Genomic DNA, 15,337 nt, shown 5'->3' on the forward strand with positions numbered 1-15,337 from the left:
GATACACTGCAGATTTTCATGAAGCAGTATCTCATAGGAATGAACCGTAAACTTTGAAGTGTGAGTTAAGCTTTGTTCACATCTGCGTCAGGGCTCCGTTCCATCACCATTAATTTCAAATGGTGACGGATCCAGTGCCAATGTTTTCCGTTTGTCTCCGTTGTGCAAGGGTTCTGTCGTTTTGACAGAATCAATAGCGTAGTCGAATACGGAAGAAATGCACAACGGAGACAAATCAATGGTGATGGAAACGGAAACCTATGGTTTCCGTTTGTGTCAGTCAGGGCTCCGTTCCAACGGAAAGCTCAGACAGAACATCAGAACGGAGGGAGCACTGTCGCAAATGTGAACATAGCCTTAGAGGAGACAAAGATTACATGCCACTCAGCTCTGTTGCTGCTCTTAGATAGGACTGAGAGCAGAGAAACTGCAGTGAGATGAGACTCTAGCCCTGAAGAGCCATAGGGAAATTGGGAAACATAGGCTGCAGGGCTGCACATGAGCATGTGGCAGGTAAGCCACCCCAGAGTGGAAGAAGGAGCCAAGTCGTGGGACACATCAACTACAACAGGTATACAAAACCTTTTCAAAGTATTATTCTTTAATAAACTATGCTGCAAAAAAAAAATAATTTTTTTTTCTAAATTGCTTGAGTATTTCTATAAGCGGCATGGATGCGGTAAAAACGTGAAAATTCCCATATATAAGGTTAGCAGGATGAAGACTTTACTGCAGTGTGTGGTCTACAACTGGTACGCAGCCTAAGGACTGAAGTGAAACATTCTATAGAAGACTTAGCAAGGACCCAACCAAAACGCTGTTTGTCTGTAATGGTGGTACTAAAACACAATCAAATGAGTCAACAGCCCCACTCATCTCCCCATTTATGATTACACAATGCGGCTGGCTTTTTCCCTTTGCACTCACCTAAATTTGGTGGGCTTCCATAATTTATTGGTGACTCTGGAGGCCTTCCACAATGTAAAGCTGCAAGATCGGAGCCCTTCCATACAACGTGTTTGCAGCCTATGGATGAAGAGATAGTAAATTAGAACACCAAAAAAAATACATTTGATTTCATTGTGAGTGAAGGATTTAGTTGTCATACTTTTGTTTGTTCGCAAAAGAGACTGGCGGCCAGCTCCCAATAGTGTTAAGACACCAGGAACACTTTGTGGAACCTCTTTTTCGAGTAGTGGTCCTACTCTTTGACATACTTGCAGTAAATGGTCAGGTGCCAAGTGCCGGTAATATTTTACCTAGGAGAAACAAGAAAAAGAAATAAAACAAAAAACATCACAGCTGCCTGCCATTGGAATGCAGACTTCAACATGAAGAAGGCCTCTTCTGACGTTAGGGCCAGACACATTTGAGCCATTTTATAGAGCATGTAAGGCTAAGTTCAAATCTAAATTTTTCAGGAACGTCGGAGGTATATGTAAGGAGTATTGCCCTATGCATGCCTTTGATGGATTTCACTGACCAAGGCCATTGACAAAAAAAAAAAAAATTACCACGCTTATAATTTTTTTTTTTTTTACGGTCACCACTGCATAGAAAGGCGTGGGACGCTTTTCTATGCATGAAAGGGGGGAATACCAACGTATACTGGTCCAGCCTATGCCAAAAGAACACGGTTTTGGCATATACTGGATGAATAGGGGACAATAGGCACGTCTGAGTATACACCAGAGAATACAACTACGTGCCTGAAAAATGTGATGTGAAATGAGCGTTAGTTTAATGGCTAACACTTTGGCCTCATGCACACGACCGTAGTGTTTTTCTGGTCCGCAAATTCCAGGACCGTGTTCCGTGAAATGTAATCCGCAGTTCATCCGTATGTAATCCGCAAAATGCGGATGAAAAAAAAAAAGCCTAGGTAAAACAGGATGACGACAGAACTCATTCCCGCTCGTCGCCTAGCAACACTTCCGCAAATCCGCAAACTGCGGATGACACAAGGAGGTGTATCCGCAATTTCCACGGAACCATTGACTTCTATTGGCATGTCCGCATCGAATTTGCGGCCCGTAATAAGACATGTCCTGAGTTTCTGCGGCACGGATGTGCGGACATGCGGAGACCCGTGAAAACACGGATAGTGTGTATGGGCCCATAGAAATGAATGGGTCCGCAATTCTCCCGTGGATTTGCGGGGGAATTGCGGACGCAAAAACACGGTCGTGTGCATGAGGCCTTTGATTTTTTTATGGCCATTAACATGATTTTTGTGGTATTTTTCAAAGCCAATACAGATTGCTTTTTTTACTTTTTTTTTTTTGTTTGTTAAAGATTAGACATAGAAATTTGTAAAAGTAGTAAAGAAAATGTTCCTTAAAAAAACTTTTCTAGCAATCTTAACACTAAAAACAGGATTTTTGTACTTCCCAGTAAAATCCCTTTCTCGTTGAATAATTCACTGAGGGACACCGTACCAAAATGCAGGAAGGGCAATGTCCTCATTAAGATGGAAGGAAGAAACCACCTTCGGAATGAAGGATGGCACCGGATGTGGGGAGAGAGGTGAGGAGAGAGCCCTGACTGTCGACTGCTCTCAGCTAACGAACATGTGAATTATAGCATCTCAAAGCCCTTCTCCAAATCCTTTTTCAACTGGTTGCCATGCACAGTATAAATCACCAAAACTCTAGTACTGGGAGATATCCAAGGAGCCTTGATCATCTACCAATTTAATGGTTTTGGAGTGTCTTACAAACAGTGTGTAAATGCCTCGAAGCTTTGGATAGTTACCTAGGTAGTTTTCATCGATTACTTAAAGGGAATGTGTCGCTAGAATTTTTTTAATTTTTTTTTTAGTTAAACAATTATTATTTAAGTTATTGCACATGGTTTTAATTCTTTTAATTATTTCACAAGTCAGGAAATATTATAAATTAGATTCTAATTTATAACATTTTCATGTGCTGGTCACTAGAGGGAGCAGTTCCCAAAATTGCAGCATGGTCAATGTGGTAAAGCAACCTCATTGCTTTATGCTGCAAATTTGGGGTAGACACACTCGCTCTAGTGTCGTCACACAATCCCCCCTCCCTTATTCTGGCTAGTGCCAGGAGAAAGAGGGGGTTGAATCTTCAAACCTCCTACACTGTGTGCCGCCATTTTCTGAGCGAATGCACAGTGTAGGAGGATTAGATACAGTGCTAAGCAGTCAGTATAACACGAACGTCCCCAATACACACACATAAATTACCTGCTCCTGCGGCCGCCTCCGCTTCTATGCCTTGCGCCTTCGCTTCCTTGAACATATGGCCGAAAGCCGCGGCCGGAAGTAGTCTTACTGTCCTGCCGCGGCTTCCGGTCCACATGAAAATGGCGCCGGATTTCGCTCTGCTAACGAGCTTCATTTTGGTCTGTGTGGGAGCGGCGCATGCGCCGTTCCCACACAGATGGCGTACGCTGCAGTGAATGGAACAGCTCCCGTTCGCATTCTCTATGGGGACGTATGTGCCGTATTCCATATCTGTATGTGTCGTTAATCGACACAAACCGAGATGAAAAAAAAATGGCAGCCCCCATAGAGAAGTAAAAGTAAGAAAAAAGTAAAAAGTAGAACACACGAACACAAATAAATTGTATTTTTTTTATCATAATAAAAGCAATAGGATAGAAAAAAAAAAAAAATGCATGACACCATCCCTTTAAAGAGGCCCTATCTCCTACCTAATCTGATAGGCGCTGTAATGTAGATAACAGTGGTTTTTATTTTGAAAAATATCAGTTTTGAGCAAGTTATGAACAATTTTAGATTTATGCGAATTAGTTTCTTAATGCCCAACTGGGCATTTTTTAACTTTTGACCAAGTGGGCGTTGTAAAGAGAAGTGTATGACGTTGACCAATCAGCGTCATATACTTCTCTCCATTCATGGCCATCTGTACTCACAGCAGAGCGTGATCTCGCGAGATCACGCTGTGCTGTGGAAGTGTGAATAGACATCGCATCCTGGCTGGAGGCAATGTCTATTCACTCTCAAGACACTTCGGTAAAGTTACTGAGGGTGTATGTGACAGCACAGTGTGATGCCCACTTGGTCAAAATTTGAAAAACTCCCAGTTGGGCATTAAGAAACGAATGATCATAAATCTAATATTGTTCATACCTTGATCACAAAGGTTTGGTTCTTTTTCAAAATAAAAACCACTGTTGTTATCTACATTACAGCGCCTATCAGATTAGGTAGGGGATAGGGTATTTACAAACTGGTGACAGAGCCTCTTTAACCCCTTAAGGTCCGAGCTATTTTTTCATTTTCGTTTTTCACTTCTCGCCTTCCAAGAGCCATAACGTCTTTATTTTTCCGCCAATAGAGTGGTGTGAGGGCTTATATTTTGCGGGAGGAGTTGTAGTTTCTTTTGGGTTCCGTTTTTACGTCTTTCACCATGTGGTAAATACAACTTAACTTTATTCTGTGGCTCAATACGAAACGTTGATATCAAATCTATATAGATTTTTTTATATTTTACTACTTTAAAAAAAAGATTGATTCACCACATTCTGAGAGCAATACCTTTTTTTATTTTTCGGTGCATGGAGCGGTGTGAGGGCTTATTTTTGTGGGATGAGTTGTAGTTTTTATTGGCACCATTTGTTAGTACATATGACTTTTTGATCACTTCTTAAATTTTTTTTGGGAGCTATGGTGACAAAAAAAAACAAACAGATTTTGGCGGTTTACTATTTATTTTTTACGGCATTCACCGTGCGCGTTAAATAACGCTATATTGTAATAGTTCAGACTTATACGGCCGCAGCGATACCAAATTTTGTTTACTTTATTTTTCACATTGCTTTAGAGGAAAAATTTAGGTTTTTTTGAACTTTAGATTTTTATTTTTTTTTGCACTACTAAAAACTTTATAATCACTTCTTTTTACACATTTTATTAGCCCCTCTAGTGACCTTGAGCCACCGCCCGTTGGTACAATATACTGCAATACTAATGTATTGCAGTATATCGTAATTTTTATAGGCATCTGTTAAGCCCTGCGACAGACAGGGCTTAAAGAGGCTTTGTCACCAGATTTTGCAACCCCTATCTGCCATTGCAGCAGATCGGCGCTGCCATGTAGATTACAGTAACGTTTTTATTTTTTAAAAACGAGCATTTTTGGCCAAGTTATGACCATTTTCGTATTTATGCAAATGAGGCTTGCAAAAGTACAACTGGGCATGTTGAAAAGTAAAAGTACAACTGGGCGTGTATTATGTGTGTACATCTGGGCGTGTTTACTACTTTTACTAGCTGGGCGTTCTGATGAGAAGTATCATCCACTTCTCTTCAGAACGCCCAGCTTCTGGCAGTGCAGATCTGTGACGTCACTCACAGGTCCTGCATCGTGTCGGCACCAGAGGCTACAGTTGATTCTGCAGCAGCATCAGCGTTTGCAGGTAAGTAGCTACATCGATTTACCTGCAAACGCAGATGCTGTTGCAGAATCATCCGTAGCCTCTGGCGCCGATGTGTCCTCGCTCGTCTGACACGATGCAGGACCTGTGAGTGACGACACAGCGTGATCTCTGGAGAACACGGCTGTGTCTGCACTGCCAGAAGCTGGGCGTTGTGAAGAGAAGTGGATGATACTTCTATACACAACGCCCAGCTAGTAAAAGTAGTAAACACGCCCCGATGTACGCACATAATACACGCCCAGTTGGACTTTTACTGTAAACACGCCCAGTTGTACTTTTGCAAGCCTCATTTGCATAAATACGAAAATGGTCATAACGCTGCGGTCACGATTGACTGCAGCATTTGAGGGGTTAAACAGCCAGGAACAGCGCGATCGCTGCTCCCGGCTGTTGGTCCCGGGTGTCCGCTATAAAACACAGCCGACTCCTGTGCTCCAAACATCACACCCCGCACCATGACGTACCGATGCGTTATGGTGCGTCAAGGGGTTAAGGCATTTATAAACTGGTGACAGAGCCTCTAACAGTTGCTGGCATATCTTGGAAATATATATTTGAGTGAAGTTTCAAATCCTAAATTGTAGGTCTATCATTGTACACTAGAAGGCTAATAGTATGTGGACATCTGACCACCACACCTATGTGAGCTTGTTTGAGATTCAAATCCAAAATTATGGGTGTTAATATAGAGTTGGGCTCCTTTTTCAGATGCAACAGCCTTCACTCTAAGGCCCCATGCACACGACCGTATTTTTATCTTGTAAATACTGGCGTAGATACGGGTCCTTGGTCACACGTATTCGACCCGTATTGCACCAGTATTTACAGACCCGTCCAGTGTCACCCGTATTCCACCTGTATTTACGGGCACGTTTTCGCTGCAAAATTACACTGCAGTAAATCGGCAGCCCTTCTCTCTAGCAGTGCAGGATAGAGAGAAGGGATAGCCCTTTCCGTAATAAAAGTAAAAGAAATTCATACGTACCCGGCCGTTGTCTTGGTGACGCGTCCCTCTTTCGCCATCCAGTCCGACCTCCCTGGATGACGCGGCAGTCCATGTGACCGCTGCAGCCTGTGATTGGCTGCAGCGGTCACATGGGCTGTAACGTCATCCCAGGAGGTCGGACTGGAGGAAGAAGCAGGGAGTTCTGGGTAAGTATGAACAACTTTTTTTTTTACCGCTTTATCTATATTGTGATCGGTAGCCACGGTCCCTGGTGCTGAAAGAGTTACTGCCGATCATTTAACTCTTTCAGCACCCTGGACAGTGACTATACACCGACGTCGCCTAGCAACGCTCCCGTAATTACAGGTGCACACGCGTAGTCACCCGTAATTACGAGAGCCCCATAGACTTCTATGGGCCTGTCCGTGCCGTAATTACGGCCTGAAATAGGACATGTTCTATATTTTTCAACGGCACGGGCACCTTCCTGTAAGCATACGGGGAGTTACCCGTGGCCAATAGAAGTCTATGGGACCGTAATTACGAGCCGTAATTACGGGCGTTTTTACGTTCGTGTGCATGGGGCCTACCAGGAAAGCTTTCAACAAGATTTTGGAGTGTGTTTGTGGCACAGTCAAATGTCACAATATGATAAAGAATTAATAATACCATTCACTGGGGACTTGTCCAAACCATGAAAAACAACCTCTACCAGACCATTATGCCTCCTCCACCAAATTTTACAGTAGGCACTATGCATTCTAGTAGGTAGAGTCATCCTTGAATCCGCCATACCTAGAATTGGCCATAATATTAATAGACAATGAAACATAATTCATCACTCCAGAGAACACATTTCCACTGCTCCAGATTCCAGTGGCAGCATGCTTCACACTGCTCCAGTCGAAGCTTGGCATTGTGCATGGTGATCTTAGGGTTGTGTGTAGCTGCTCGACCATGAAAACCCATTTCATGAAGCCCCCGATGCAGTCCTTCTGCCGATGTCACATCCAGAGGCAGATTGGTACTCTGTAGTGAGATGCAACAGAGGATAGTTTTTATTTATGAGCCAAAAGCTTCAGCACCTCGCTATGAGTTTTCGCGACTGAGCGGTTACTCCTAAATGCTTTAAATTCGCAATAATAGCATGTAACGCCCGACGCTGCCCAACGTCTTCTGGCAGCCGCTTTCCTCCATCACTTCGGGCGAAGTTGTGCTCTCCATCGCCGCCACTCTCCTCCCGTGCTTTCAAATGCCTGCGCGATGCCCCTTCTACTTCTTAAAGGGGAGGTGTCATGAAATTATTATTTTTTTTATCATATTGCTTTTAATAGGATATTAACAAATTTTATTTGTGTTCTCATGCTCTACTTTTTGCTTTGTTCTTACTTTTACTTCTCTATGGGGGCTGCCATTTTTTTTTCATCTCTGTATGTGTCGATTAACGACACATACAGAGATGGAATACAGCACATACAACCCCATAGAGAATGCAAACGGGAGCCGCTCCATTCTCTGAAGCGTACGCGGTCTGTGTGGGAACGGCACATGCGCCGCTCCCACACAGACCAAAACAAAGCTCGTTCAGAGAGCGAAATCCGGCGCCATTTTCATGTGGACCGGAAGCCGCTGCTGGACAGTAAGAGGACTACTTCCGGCCGCGGCTTACGGCCATATGTTCAACGAAGCGAAGGTGCAACGAATAGGAGCGGAGGCAGCAGGAGAAGGTCATTTATGTTCGTGTATGTGATGTGTGTATTATGTTCGTGTTATACTGTCTGCTGAGCACTGTATCTAATCCTCCTACACTGTGCAGTCGCTCAGAAAACGGCAGCACACAGTGTAGGAGGTTTGAAGATTCAAACACCTCCTTGTCCTGGCACTAGCCAGAAGAAGGGAGGGGGGGATTGTGTGAGGACACTAGAGAGTGTGTCCATTCCAAATTTGCAACATAAAGCAATGAGGTTGCTTTACCACCTTGTCCATGCTGCAATTTTTGGAACTGCTCCGTCTAGTGGCCAGCACATGGAAATGTTATAAATTAGAATCTAATTTATATTTCCGGACTTGTGAAAAAATTAAAACAATGTGTAATCAAATTTCTAGCGATACATTCCCTTTAAAGAGTCTTGTACGCTCATACTTCTCTATCCAGCTTTTCCAGAGAATAAAAGAGATTCTCCCTAATTTAATCATTGCCTGAGCAATTTGGATCCTCTTAGCATGCTAGTGATATCCTGCTGATCATTTGTTTGGAATTCCTGTGTTTGACTCTGTCTGTACGTTTAACCCCTTCACTCTTTGGCCACTTTTGAACTTCCTGACAGAGCCTCATTTTTCAAATCTGACATGTTTCACTTTGTGGTAATAAATTCGGAATGCTTTTACCTATCCAAGCGATTCTGAGATTGTTTTCTCGTGACATATTGGACTTTATGTGACTGGCAAAATTTGCTCGATACGTTCAGGATTTAATTTTGAAAAACACCAAAATTTAGCGAAAAATTGCAAAAATTAGCAATTTTTTTTCTATTTCAATGCATCTGCTTGTAAGACAGGCAGTTATACCACACAAAATTGTTGCTAATTAACATCCCCCATATGTCTAATTTAGATTGCCATCGTTTTTTGAACATCCCTTTATTTTTTTAGGACGTCACAAGGCTTAGAAGTTTAGCAGCAATTTCTCAAATTTTCAAGAAAATTTCAAAAGACTTTTTACAGGGGCAAGTTCAGTTGTGAAGTGGCTTTGAGGGCCTTATATATTAGAAACCCCCAATTAGTCACCCCAATCTAAAAACTTCACCCCTCAAAAGTATTCAAAACAGCATTTAGAAAAGTTTCTTAACCCTTTACACGTTTCACAGGAATTAAAGCAAAGTACAGAAATTTCAGATATTTTTTGCAGAAATGTAATCCATTTTTTTTTAACACAGAACAAATGCAACATAATATTTATTGCCCAGGTTCTGCAGTTTTAGGAAATATCCCACATGTGGCCGTAGCGTGCTACTGGACTGAAGCACCGGCCTCAGAACCAAAGGAGCACCTAGAGGATTTTGGGGCCTTATTTTTATTAGAATATATTTTAGGCACCATATCAGGTTTGAAGGTGTCTTGCGGTGCCAAAACAGTGGAAATTCCCCAAAAGTGACCCCATTTGGGAAACTACACACCTTAACGAAATTATCTAGGGGTATAGTGAGCATTTTGACCCCACAGGTTTTTTGCAGAAATTATTGGAATTGGGCCGTGAAAATGAAAATCTAAATTTTTTTCAAAGAAAATGTTGGTTTAGCAATTTTTTTTCTCATTTCCACAAAGACTATAAGGAGAAAAAGCACCGCAACACTTGTAAAACAATTTCTCCTGAGTAAAACAATATCCCATATGTGGTCATAAACTGCTGTTTGGACACACGGCAGGGCTTAGAAGTGAAAGAGCGCTATTTGGAGCTCAAATTTAGCAGGAATGGTTTGCGGAGGCCATGTCACATTTGCAAATCACCTGAGAAGACAAAACAATGAAAACGCCCAAAAAGTTACTCCATTTAGGAAACTGGACCCCTTGAGGAATTCATCTAGGGGTGTAGTAAGCATTTTGACCCCACTGGTGTTTCATAGAATTTATTAGAATTGGGTAGTGAAAATAAAAACAATCCCTTTAACTTCAATAAAACGTAGCTTTAGCTCAACATTTTTCATTTTCTCAACAAAGGAAAAAAAGAACCCCAAAATTTGTAAAGCAACTTCTCTGGAGTGCGGAAATACCCCATATATGGTCATAAACTGCTGTTTGGGCACACAGTAGGGCTCAGAAGGGAAGGAGCGGCATTTGGAGTGCAGATTTTGTTGGATTGGTTTCTGGGCGCCTGTGGGACAAAAACAGTGGAAACCCCCCAGAAGTGACCACATTTTGGAAACTACACCCCCTCAATGCATTCACCTAGGGGTGTAGTGAGCATATTAACCCCGCAGGTGTTTTGTAGAAATTAGTGTGCACTCGATATTGCAGAGTGAAAACTGGATTTTTTTTTCATAGATATGCCAATATGTGGTGCCCAGCTTGGGCCACCATAATAAGACAGCTCTCTATTATGCTGCGTTTCCCAGTTTTAGAAACACCCTACATGTGACTCTAATCTTTTGCCTGGACTTGACAGAGCTCAGGAGTGAAAGAGTACCATGTAAAATTGAGGCCTAATTTGGCGATTGACAAAGTATTGGTTCACAATTGCAGGGCTCAGATGTGAAATAAAAGAAACCCCTGAGAAGTGACCCCATTCTGGAAACTGCACCCCTCAAGGCATTTATTAAGGGGTGTAGTGAGCAATTTCACCCCACAGGTCTTTTCCATAAATGAAAGCGCTGCGGATGGTGCAAATTTAAAATTCAGTGGCAAATATGTCATGCCCAGCTTGTGCCACTGGAGACACACCCCAAAAATAATTAAAACGGTTCTCCCGGGTATGGTGATGCCATATATGTGGAAGTAAACTGCTGTTTGGGCACGCTGTGTAGGGTTTAGAGGGGAGGGAGCGGCATTTGGCTTTTGGAGGGCGGTTTTTGCTTGGTAGTAGTTTTGTTTGAGTATTGCTGGTGTTTCAGTTTATAATGTGGTGGCATATGTAAGCTGGACAGAATATATCAGGGGCATAGTCAGGTGGTATAATAATGGGGTAAAAAAACAATAAAATGATCCATAGATGTGTGTTACGCTGTGAAGCAATCCTTTCTGCACAAGCCGGTGTCACACTGATAAATGGTGTCCTTTCTTATCCCCTTTTCAGTCCACACTCCGCACCTTTGCAGTTTAGGGAATTTTGCTGGGAAAGGGTTATCCTGGTATAATAAGGGAGCCGTCGCTTCCAACAGATATGTTTGGGCCCTACCCTTCCTGGTTCCCTAATTTCAGGGCCTTGATAAATCCCCTCGAGACATAAGATATGTTCCCCTCGGACCTGCACAACGGCATATTTTTCTTTCCTGACTTATTGGAGCCTTAACACTAATTTTATTTTTTCATAGATGTAGTGGTATGAGGGCTGTTTTGGTTTTTTTAAGGGTTAAGCTGTAGCTATTATTGGTACCATTTTGGGGTACATGCGACTTTTTGATCACTTTTTATCCTATTTTTTTTGGGAGGCAAGGGACCAAAAACACTGCAATTCTGGGATTGTTTTTTTAGTTATTTTTTTTTATACAGCGTTCACCATGCGTTATAAATTACATGCTAACTTTATTCTGCAGGTCAGTACGATTCCGGTGATACCTAGTTTATAGCACTATGTTTTACAACTTTTTGCACAATAAAATTACAGTGGTAAAAAGAATGTATTTTTTCTGTCGCCAAGTTGTGAGAACCAGAACTTTTTAAAGGGATCCGGTCACCAGCATTTCACCTATTAAACCGGCACTGGCTTTCCATGACGTATCCATACGGCAAATGTCGGGAAGGGGTTATCTATTCTTGCCTGCACTGACCTCTTGCTAATGAGCCGTGAAAAAACCTCTGCCACCCGCCCTGACCTTTTGCTCGTCCAACCGTGAGCGCCTGTTTGCCGCCTGCCCTGATCTTTGCTATACCTGACCCTGCATACGGTCTGCCGAATTTAATTCTACGCCTGTTTATGTTGGCCATCGCAAGGGAGACTACTTTGGGGGTAGCAGCCTGGGATTACCCAATAGTGAGGCCCAGATCCCTGTATAGCGCTTAAAAAGTGAATACCTGGTGTCCCCTTAGAATCCGCTCCCCAGTTTCGCACTACGTCAAATTCCTTGGTGACAAAGCAAGACATGTGACAGTCGGTCTATCCATGGGTCCCGTGACAAAGCACTTACAGTTGGCCAGGGCAGACGTATCAGATCAGAAGTTTCACAAACCGCTTTGTGCTAAAGGGGACATCCTATGACAGTGCCACGTTTAAAGTCAATGAGCTCTTCAGTAACTACTAACAGGAACACAGGGCTGGGCTGTAGGAAAAATTCAGATTCCCTGAACTACAGTCTAGTTTAGGACAGTTCATAATTTGCTAACAGGTAGGCAAGCCCTACAGCTATTATAATCATCATCAGTGCTCCTGAAATTAAAGGGAGCTATCGTAGTAGTAACATTATTCCTATATAAGGGGGTTATTCCGGGAAGTGAACATTTTAGTAGGGGCTGCTACCAAAAAAGCAATACTTGCCTATCCTTGCCCTCGGGGACCCAGCGCGGAGGCTCCGGCGGCACTCCCGGTGATCGTTTACATGCATGTAGCATATGGCCGATGAGCCCTCTGCACATGTTATATTTAATAATTTAATCAATCATTTAAAGCTGAATAGACCACAAATCTCTGTGGTCCAGATGCTGGCAAACAACCATGTCAGAGCCAAGTGTCCCGATTAGTAAAAAATTAGTAAAAATTAGTAAAATTAGTAAAAAATACATCTTTAGTAAAAAATACATAAAAGTCCCCCCCCCCCACCCTGAATGTGGCATATAAAATGGTCAATAGGGGTGATAACGTACAAAAGTCCACGTCGGCCTCCCCCGGGTCACTAGAGAATCAATTGTGTGTTTATTTTACGGTTTAATGCTCTAAAATGTTTGGTGGGCCACAGCATCATTGCACCACTTGACGTTTTTCTTTCATCCTGCGTCATAATAGAACGCTGCGGTGAGCGGGTTGTTCAAAGAAATGGGAGAACAAAACAAAAAAAACATAATTGGTATTACCACATTCATAATGCCCCGTAAGATAAAAAAATGTGGGGCGTGGCGAGCTCATGGCGCAGTAAGACACACAACGCTCAAACTCCTGAACTCTGAACTGCTATATAAAGCCCGACTAGACCCATACTACCCTGAAAGTCCTATGGATTAACGCCGAAGGCTACCCTCATCCTCAGACAGAGTACCGCACAAGTGGCATTCAAAGATACTTATCGCTTGATACAGCCTAGCTCCCGAGTGTTCCTGTGGATAAGAGGACACTGACTAATCCACCGTTCTCGCCTTAACTTGGCCAAAGTTTGGTTTTCCCTCTGGCATCTGCTCCAACTTCGTCTAGAGACTGGCTCCCTCATTTGTGACTTCTCGCCTGCTCCCTCTGAACCAATTATGGATGATTGGCATGAGCTTGAGACCCTACTCCAATACATTGAGGAGACACAAACATGAGCTGGAGGCTGTAAAACAATAGGTCTCCCATAAAGGCCACAGAGTGGTTGACTTAGAGATCTCACAAGAAAGGGTCTTGCAGCACCTAGATGACCACCATGCAGTCCAGCAGGAGCACACCACACAAATTGCACCGCCGGAACAATTCACGGACCAAATTACAACTCCAGAACTAGAAGGGAAAAAAAGTGGCAACATTTTTTTTTTTTTTGTAATGACCTGCATAACCGTCCCAGTTCCACCAAATAGAGTTGGGTCCCAGGGCACTGTGAACCCTAAGTTCTCTGATAAGACGAGGCCCAGAGTCATTGTTTGCAGGGTCCATTTCTATGAGAAAAATAGGCCAATTAACAGGCAGCCAGATCCAAATAGTCCCTGATAGAATGGCACTTCTTTAGTCAATCTACTCGACCTGGCACGCTGAGGTTAGCAACTGAGCAGAGCCCTACACTGACCACGCTCCTACAGATGTGTATTTCCTTTAATATCTGCACGTAAAAAAACGGTCAATTGCCATCTTTTGGAGTTCTCATAGCATTTTTGGGTGCTTTGAAAATTTCTATGATACCCCTACAGGAATGATCGGCTAGATCATCCACACCAAGATGGGAGTAAAACAGGTGGCTTCACCTTCATCCAATCCACGAATTGCCATAAGGCGGCTTTTTAGTCTGTCCCTTTTTTAAAAGCCCACTAAGTCCGATATCTGTTGGATCCCAAGCCATTACTCACTGAGCTACGCTAAAGCCCTGCCAGAGACTCTAGTATTGTTATCACACAAATATATTAGAGATACCAGTTCCTCTCACTTCCAACCAACACTGAACTTTACTCCCCGTAGAAATATTTGAACTTTCCCTAATTTGACATACCAGTTTCAGTGATTTATCCTGGTCTACAGAAAAGCCATCCACCAAAGCCTGCTTTGAAAATACAGACATTCATACGCTCTTTCACAGCAGTTATAAATTGTTATGAGGGAGTCTGGAAATATCTATTGCTTCCCAGATCTCCCTTCTACCCCACCCCTTTCTGCCTCATCCTCCCGTTCCTATCCCCCTTCCCTCCCTCGCAAGGTGTAATATTCTGTTTAGCATAGCAGTTATCCAGATTTGTATGATGATCCTCATTAAAATTTAGTTACTTCAACTTTGAGACGATTCTTTACTCCAGCTGCCGTAAAAAACAAATCTTATTATAGGAAAAAAAATCAAAACATTAAAAAAAAAAAAAAAGAGTATACATATATGTATGACATCTATAACACATTGAGAAACTAACCTCCTGGCTCGTTCCATCTTTCTTTCAATTAGGTCATTTAAAAAAAAAAAAAAAACAATGTTGCAGTATCAAAAATAAAAAAAAACTATGACTATCATACTCCCCTCAGTGATCACAGAAATGTGTTAACAGTGTATTGTTTAACCAAACTAAGTAGCAGGTGTGTTATTTCCCATTGGTCCTAAGGGGCTTATTTGCGGTGCAGCAGCCTTGATGGAAAAAAAATGAAATCGCTGCTTCCAAGGGCCAACATGGGGATAGCAAGATGTTTACATAGGAATAATGAATACTCTTGTTTCTAAAACTATAGGAGACAGCATGTGCAAGTCCAAAGCAAAACATTTACTACACATTTTCAGAATTCCGGTTAGTTTTCATGAACAAAATATTAAAGACGTTAATTTATGTAAACTAGTGTTGTTGTTGTCCACCGCAACCAATCCCTTTTTAGGTAAAGCTGCAATGTACAAAACAAGACTTGGTTTAGTTATTGTCCGCATCACAGGGATTCAC

General features: G+C 42.5%; 1 protein-coding gene across 4 annotated transcripts in view; it reads right to left on the bottom strand.

Moving 5' to 3' along the window:
* PHIP (PHIP subunit of CUL4-Ring ligase complex) overlaps positions 1 to 15,337 on the bottom strand; it is a 199,317-nt gene that overhangs the window by 151,367 nt on the left and 32,613 nt on the right. For all 4 annotated transcript variants that reach the window (XM_075862053.1, XM_075862052.1, XM_075862051.1 and 1 more), the window contains exons 5-6: positions 1,109 to 1,259; positions 928 to 1,026 (exon numbers count right to left, since the gene is read on the bottom strand). In XM_075862053.1, coding sequence (XP_075718168.1) covers positions 928 to 1,026; positions 1,109 to 1,259 — 250 coding nt within the window. The remainder of the gene's footprint in view (positions 1 to 927; positions 1,027 to 1,108; positions 1,260 to 15,337) is intronic.

This window comes from Rhinoderma darwinii, chromosome 4 (genome assembly GCF_050947455.1).
Source record: "Rhinoderma darwinii isolate aRhiDar2 chromosome 4, aRhiDar2.hap1, whole genome shotgun sequence".
NCBI lineage: Eukaryota > Metazoa > Chordata > Amphibia > Anura > Rhinodermatidae > Rhinoderma > Rhinoderma darwinii.